The sequence below is a fragment of the Convolutriloba macropyga genome, chromosome 15, assembly GCF_964194025.1.
Source record: "Convolutriloba macropyga chromosome 15, txConMacr16.3, whole genome shotgun sequence".
In the NCBI taxonomy this organism is placed as follows: domain Eukaryota; kingdom Metazoa; phylum Xenacoelomorpha; order Acoela; family Convolutidae; genus Convolutriloba; species Convolutriloba macropyga.
Window position 1 is genome coordinate 30,108,916 of NC_134482.1, and position 8,269 is coordinate 30,117,184.

The following is an 8,269-nucleotide window of genomic DNA, read 5'->3' on the forward strand; positions in this document are numbered from 1 at the left end:
TTCTTCTATCATATTAGGTTGTCATTTAGATTACTGTTGCAGAAAATTGGAGAGACCATTCCTATAAAAACCTGTTTTTTCTCATGTCTTGGTTTGTCAAGTTTTTGTTTGAAAAATTGGTGTTCCGCAAAATAAACAATTCTTATATTTTTTTATCCGGGTGTTTGTATTTTGGTAATTAATAGCCGCCGTCAGCCTCTCAAACGGCTATTATTTAGGCGCTCTCCTTTTTTACAATTCAAAGAATTTGATTTTTATTGGGGCGCTGTCTTTTTATTACGACTCGAGAAGTCCTTTTTTAAATCAAATTATTCGAGTAAATTTTGAAGCAGGGAATGAAACACGTGAAAAAAAATTGGAGTGATTTTGTGGCTGAACAAAATGAAGAGTTGAGCGAAAAAAGTGGTTTTTGTTCATATCGCTTTTTTCTAAAGAGCGAGAAATTGAGGTGAAAAAAATTCTGTAAGCGAGCGAAATTTTTTGTTCACGTGCGGCAAGCAGTTTTTTTTTCAATTTTTTTGGTTGAGTTTTGTAATGGTTTTGTTTTAATTTTAAACTGGTTTCGGCAGTGGTTTGAAGGTTTCTATAATATCATTTGAGTTTAATGCTAATTCGGAGTTTTTTCATGCATTTTGCTGATTATTGGGCTAGTTTTTGCGATTTTTTAAACGATTTTTCTGTTTTACTGCCTCAAATGGGTAATGAAAAGACCCCTATGAATTGAGCAATTTTTAGATAACAAATGGTTGCAGTGTTGTGGATATGAAGCATTTTTGCTGAGAAATATGACACAAAGTGGCGAAAATTGAAACTATTTACTTAATTTTTGCAGTTTTTCGTGTTTCTTTCCCGTTTTTTAGACCAATATGACATGTCTATTGTTTTGGGAGAATATGGATTCCCTATTGGTAGAAATAATTTTTTGTTGGATTTGTGTGCTTTTGTAATATTAAAAAAATTGTTTGTACCCAAATTGTGTGATGTGTCCAAATTGTTTGTAAGAGCTTATTTTTTCATGATTTGGCATCAAGTATTTTTGCATAAAATTCACATAAGTAATTCTAGTAGGTGCTAGTTGTTTTGATGAGTTTGTTTCTGGCAGATATAGTTATTTCATAGTTTATGACAAAATTTGGTCAGGTTTTTTATCATAATTTAACAGATTCTTTTTCTTGTTTTAACTTTTTTGTTTTATGGTTTTGTTTAAAGATAATCATATATTAGTGGAAGCACGTTTTGACTTGTGAGTATTTGGATGGTGTTTAAAGAAATTTCCAAGTGCAGTCGTTTCTGAATTTCTTCCGGCTATTTTTTTTTTAGATCTGTTCACACATTTTCATGATTTTTGATGTCAGATTGGAGTAGTGCTTTTGATCACGGCCAAACAGGAAGTGGAGCGAAAAAGCAAGTGGTTTTGGGGAGTAAAATTTCACTGTAGTTTTAAAGTAGAGTCAGAGTACGGTGTTTGAACAAAAATTTGCTTTCTCCGTAGCAGTTTTTTGTTCAAATGCGGCAATTTAGTTTCGATTTTCGTTTTTATTTTTTGGATGGTTTTTTAATGGTTTTCGAAATCCATTCATGGTTCATTCTGGGCCTTTTCATTTCTTGCTAATCTTTTTGTTAACATGAGGCGTTTTGACCTTCATCATCAGTTGTTTTTTATTTTTAATTGCCCTTTTACGAAGTTTTTAGCAAATATTGTAAACGTGTGTGTGTCTTTTTTATGCAAAGTTTTCGCTTGACAATTTTGACTTTTCGATTGACTTTCACGCCCTTGACTTTTTGCGTTTTGCGTGATCTAAATTCTTCTCTCAATCACAATTTCAAGCAGCTGAACTCAATGGGCGGCAATTTAATACTAAAAGTCACAGGAAAAGTGTGCCAAAACTGGTGCCATTTTTTACTTTTAATCTTAATAGTGGTATATGTTAACCTCTAATGTGGTTATTTGAAGCCTTTGTTGAACTTCTTATTCCCATTTAGGCTCCCCTCCCTCCCTCCTCCCCCCGGACTGAAACAGGCTGCAATTCAATAGAGCTCCCACTAGTCGTTCGAGAGCAATTCTTCTGACGTTTAGTCGGTTCTGTTTTTGATCTGGTTTTGTTTTAGAAATGGTTTACCCATATCACCCATAGTCCGTTCTAGGTCTAGTTTTTTGTTAAGTCAATGAAAATTCTTTGAGTTGTACGTCAGGACTTGTCCTGCTATGTTTGTTTTATTCGGTTTACCTTTCGATCAAGTTTTTCGTTTAACATAAGTCACGACTTTCACGTTTGACTCCTGACTTACTTCACTCACTGTTTGAACTGAATGGATTTTAAATTCTTTCATGCATTGAATTACGCAAGATAGTGGATACGGATTAAGTTAAAAGAGCAAAATCAAAAGCGACAGGATAAACCGATAAAGCCCAGTCATTAAGTCATGAGCATTAGGTAATCAAAGTTCATTAGAGTGATTGATATCTGACACTAGTATTAGGCTTAACAGCCTCAGGTTAGAATCTGAATTAAGTATATTTTTAGAATATAACTGAAACTGCTTGCCAAATTAGATCACTTTTTGACACTGAAAAAAAGAAACAGAAAAAAAAATTGGTCAATTCTATCTCATCTTTTTTTTCTGTTTCAATCCCGATGTGCTTCAAGCGAGTCAACGGCTGCTATTGTTCGGCAATTTGCCGGCTGTGTTAATTGACCTATTATATACTATTTTAAATTTTATCTTGCGCCCCTCCCAGTTTAGAGGAGGGATCGTTTTTGTTCTTTAACACATCACAAATCGTTTCTCTTGAATTGTGGTCAATTCGAATGTTATGAATACTTTTTATGTGAGGGCTATTTTTTAGGGGTTAATTTTTGGTTTTTAGGGGCTAATTTTATGATGACTGCTGAAAAGGTTTCTTAAGTTGCCATTTCTGTTATAGGCATACGTGGTCTACCAAGAGAAGAAGGAGTACAAGGCCTTCATGAAAGCACAACAAGGTGGCATGGTTTCTAAGGGAGATAACCCATTCTATAGAGAGGCCGAACAGAACTTCCAGAACCCCAACTATAAGGGCAACTAACAACCCCCGCCTCTACCCCTCCCATCTGGCCAGAATTCTCTCCACAACCTTCCATCTAATGTACTATCAATCACTTAAACGGAAAACCAATACACCGAGAGGGGATTTTATCATGTCTCTTGTTCGACATAACCCATCTCAAATCAGAACTGTTCGTGAAAAGCCGGAAAGAGATATACATTTTACGATCATAGAGCTATTGCCAGATATGGTCGGATTCAAACGTGTATCCTAAAAACTAACTTAGAAACCGTATTTTGGCCGCTTCATTATATTAGTAAACCATAAGATAATTTGGCTGGTAATGCATCAACGGTTTTTCGATCAGTTCGCACAAAGATTGGTACCAAAAGATGTTGAAGATCTCACAAACAATTATTCGATTTAGTTTGATTACGGTATTCGCAAAAATTGTTGAAAAATTTTATCAGAACAAATATCTTGCTTGACATCAAACTTTGTTGTCCACAGAGAGCTACCGTTATCGTTGAAATGCACAAATTAAGCGCTATTTGCTTGAATGGATAATTAGTTAAGTTCTTTCTGTCTGTTAAATTCTGACCATGCTGAAACTGTGGTGCTTTTCTCATGCCTATATTTTTCATTGTTTTTTCACATTTTCAATTCAAATTATGGGTTCTGAAATGAAACCTTAGTAAATAAACTTGCGCAAAAAATTGCGTATAATTTTGCGTGAATTGTTGAAATTGTTGTAGTCAAGGCAACGCTACGTTGAAATTATTTATGGTTTCGATTGTAGGCCCATGTCCACTGAAGTTGAATGTTTTCTTTGAACACCCTCTATTCAACCGAAATTAAAGAGAAATTTTTAGTAAAAACTGCGTTGTGTTGGCTTGACTTAATTTCGAAGCCCTTCCGGATTGAGCTGGCTTGCTGGTTTCCGTATTTAGTTATTGTAATGTGAATTTGTCATCTATCCGAGTGCTAATTGATAAATGACGCTCTTACGTTGTAGTTCAATTCGTGGCTGCAGGTAATATCTGTTTGTTCTTAGTTCAAGTCTTTCAGACATCCTTTCTGTTGGGATCTTAATGTTCTCGTTGTTCCGCTTCCCTAATAACTATTAGTTAAAATAATTTTAGTATACCGACAGAGGAAAATACTGCTTTGAAAATGAGCCCACCTAAAATTTTTAAAATATTATTGTTCAGTATTTGGTTAAATATGAAAAAATAGCACTTTTTCAGACGGTGCTGACAAAACTCTTTTTGCAAATCCACCACTATACGAGCCAAGGAAACAAAAAAAGAAAAAGCATGGCAGTGATTCGAAACCAAAGAACGTGAGAAACTCGGGTCACTATCTTGCTGTCCCAAAGTCTTAAAGAAGTGCAAATAGGTCAGAAATTGGACGCATCTGCGTTACTGTTATCTGTTTCATTCTTTTTTATTGTTGTCAGAATTATCATCATAGAGTACAACTCATGATTTGATTTTTTAGCTTTCGGTGACTAACTGTATGATACAAACTGGTCTGTCACACACCTAGGTTCGTCAATTGCGAAAATTTTGTTGACGACAGGGACATGCAATAATTTTCCTGCTTCTGTTGAGTGAGTCCTTGGCCTTAAATTGCCGTTTGTCAAAGTTCATTTGGGTCTTTAGCAAGACGTAACTTTTTGACTGTTTTCCGAGCTCTGTTTTCCGAGCTCTTTATTCTGGTGCAAACCTAAACACACAAATGTTAGTTTTTGTTATAGCTGCGAAGCTGTAAGCTGAGCGTAGCTATATTGCGGTGCTCTTGGTTTTTTACAATTCAAAGAATTTGAATTGTATTGGGGCGCTGTTTTTCTTTAAGATCTGTTCACACATTTTCATGATTTCTGAAGTCAAATTGGAGTAGTGATTTTGGTCACGCCGAAACAGGAAATGGAGCGAAAAAGCGAGTGGTTTTGCGGCGTGAATTTTTCTCTCTAATTTTAAAGTAGAGTGAGAAAACGGTGTCTGAACAAAAATTCGGTTTCTCGGTAGTGGTTTTTTGTTCACATGCGGCAATTTCACTTTGATTTTTACTGTTTTTTTTTCGATTTTTTGGATCGGATATTTTTTCTAAATGGTTTTCCCAATCCATTCATAGTCCGTTCCATGTCTAGTTTTCTGTTTAGTCAATGAAAATTCTTTGAATTGTACGTCAGGACTTGTCCCGCTATGTTTTTTGTTTTGTCGTCTGACGATCTTTTTTCGTTTTACATTTGTTCACACAGCAAAGCTGAATAAGTCAGTTTTTCTGAATGACTTCTTCCTCTCACTAACGGCATTTGCGCGCGTGACGTCATTTCTCACTGGCTTTAGCGAAAGTTTTTAGGTTATTTGCGTGATTAGATTTTGATCATACGTGACTTACCTCACTCAATAAAATGACTTTTGCACTTTAAAACTTAGGTTTAATTTGAATTTGTTTAAGGTAAAAGGAACTCATATGTGCAGTAAAGGTCCCTAATAAGAGGCTTTCCTAATGAATTTTAACAAGCTTTATTGAGTTATCGCTGAATGTTTTTTAGCCTAGTTTTTTGAGCGGCGTCAATTTTTCAATTTAGATCTGTATCTGTTTCTATCTCTATTATATGGCATGCAGGTCTATTCTTTCGCAGCTGTTCCGGCAATCTGCCGGCTATGTTTTTAAAAATTTGTTATTTTTAATAGCCGCCCTAATCTTCTCAGCCGGCAATTATTGCGCTCGTATTTTTTTTTTTACTTCTTCAAACCTTTTTTCGCTTTACCATTTTGCCGCTTTTTCGACATTTTGCGTGAAATGACTTTTCGTGACTTCTCTAGGCTAGTTTCTCGCTTCTCTCATTCTGCTAAAAGTGAATTTGAACATCAGTTGCTAAGCAAAGCAATTCAAAATGAACAGAGTCGGTATAAAAAATTGAAGTCAGAAATAGAAACGGGATAAACCCATAAAGCCCAATTTTAGATGCCCGCTATTTGAACGTCGTTCCTATAAGTCTTAGTTACCACCTCTAATGCTTATTGGTGTTGATAGTAGCCCCTGTAGCCTCTCTCTGAGAAACAGAAGTATGTTCAACTACGAAATGCCATCAGAATAAATCGGACTTAAAAAATACTTTTGTATATTCTATTCGTTCAATCCCAATCATGCTTATTGGAATCAACGGCGGCTATTTTCCGGCAATCTGCCGGGTATGTTATGATTTTTCGATACGTGAGGGTCAATGAAACGTTTTTAGTAGCCGCCGTCAGCCTCTCAACAGCTATTATCGAGCAGCTCTCTTTTTACAATTCAAAGAATGGGTCTTTTAAAGATCTGTTCACACATTTTCGTGTTTTTTGAAGTCAAATTGGAGTCGTGATTTCGGTCACGCCGAAAGAGGAAGCGGAGCAAAAAAGCGAGTGGTTTTGCGGTGTGAAATTGTTTGCTCTAGTTTCAAAGTACAGTGAGAAAAGGGTGTTTGAACCAAAATTTGTTTTCTCGCTAGTGGTTTCTTTGTTCACATGCGGCAATTTCACTTTGATTTTTACTGTTTTTCAATTTTTTGGATCGGATTTTTTCTTAAATGGTTTTCCCAATCCATTAGTAGTTAATTCTAGGCCTAGTTTTTTTGTGTGAACCAAATTTTCATTGCTTGATAGTGGTTTTTTGTTCACATGCGGAATTTTGAAAATGGTTTTTGTATCTGATTTTTTTAGAAATTGTTTTCCCAATTCACTCATAGTCCATTCTATGTCTAGTTTGTTTTTTTTAGTCAAGGTGAATTCTTGAATTGTACGTCAGGAATTATCCTGCTATTTTTTTTAATTCGCTTTTTCTTTTGATCACATTTTTCGTTTTAAGTAAGTCACGATTTTCACGCTTGAGTTCTGACTTGCTTCACTCACTGTTTCAACTGAATGGATTTTAAATTCTTTGACGTTTTGAATTACGTAATTTTTTAATGTACCAATAAAGCCCAGTAATCAAGTCATAAGGCATTAGGTTATCAAAATGCAATAAAGCGATTGCTAGCTGGCATTAGTATCGTGCTAAATAGCCGTCAGTTTAGAAGCTGAATTGAGTGTAATTATATCAGATGTGCAGAATTTACACATCAAATAAAAACTGGACTTTTGGAAAATTGCTCTCAATTTTTGTCTGATTTTTTTCTGTTTCAATCCCAGTATGCGTCAAGTGGGCAAATTGCGGCTATTTTCCGGCAATTTGCCGGCTATGTTTATAGTTTAATGCTTGGTTAATAGCTACCAGGCTCTAGAGACAATGGAAAAGTTTTGATGATTTTATTATTTTTAAAGCTTGCAAATTGGTTATTGGATAGTTTCTAGTGGCAATGAAAAAATTTTTGAAGATATGATTATCGCCAATTTTAGCTATTTAAATTTAAAATTTTTTAGCAGTTAAAATGTATATAACTCTTTTGGATGCGTTCACCTTTTTCCTCTCTTTTCAAAGAGGCTCTGTAGCTAATATTGGTGTTTCAGATCAAAATCCTGAAAGTTTACGTTGTTTCGTCTAACTGATATATGTGAAGAGATTGAGCTACAAAACGCGACTGCTGTATGTTATGACAGGAATTCCGCGTTGGCCAAGTTCGTGCGATTTTTGTGCCAATTCTGAGCCATGTGTGTCGAGTTGATGTAGAGATCGACGAATTTTGTTGTGGGTTAATTCCCAATTGGGCAATGATGTTCGTTTTGGTCGTAGCAGGCATTGTACACTTGCAATAGAAAAAGAGGCGTGCACATTTGTCGGAAATGTAAAAAAAAATAGATGTTTTGTATTACGATATGTCAAAAATTGTGAAGATTTATCTGCTCCTAACCTCCCACAACTCTCCTTGGATGTGGCATCGGCGGGCTTGTCCGCTGTATGAGGTCTGTTTTCCGTACGAGATCAAGATTGCGTGCCTCGCCCTGCCAAACGGATGTGATTTGCTTATACGTGCTTTTATCTCTGATGTGGTTGGTATTTTCTTCGCTTGATCTTAATTACCACACTAGAATTAAACCGATATTGTTTAGGCGACCAGAATTAAGTGCTAGATTAAGTCTAACTATATGCTCACAATGTTCTTTTCTAATTGCCAAACATATATATAAAGAAATAAAAGTGATTAGATATGAAGGTTACTTCAGATACAGATAGAAATGATAGAGCACAATTGAGGGTAAATCCTACGTTGAAAATATGGCGGGGCATCTAATCTTAATCAAGTAATTAAATCCA

General features: G+C 35.4%; 1 protein-coding gene across 1 annotated transcript in view; it reads left to right on the top strand.

Annotated features, from left to right (window-relative positions):
• LOC142354240 (integrin beta-3-like) overlaps positions 1–3,787 on the top strand; it is a 402,746-nt gene extending 398,959 nt beyond the window's left edge. Inside the window, exon 18 of the mRNA XM_075406494.1 lies at positions 2,927–3,787. Coding sequence (XP_075262609.1) covers positions 2,927–3,067 — 141 coding nt within the window. The 3' untranslated portion in view covers positions 3,068–3,787. The remainder of the gene's footprint in view (positions 1–2,926) is intronic.
• The last annotated feature ends 4,482 nt before the right edge of the window (positions 3,788–8,269 follow it).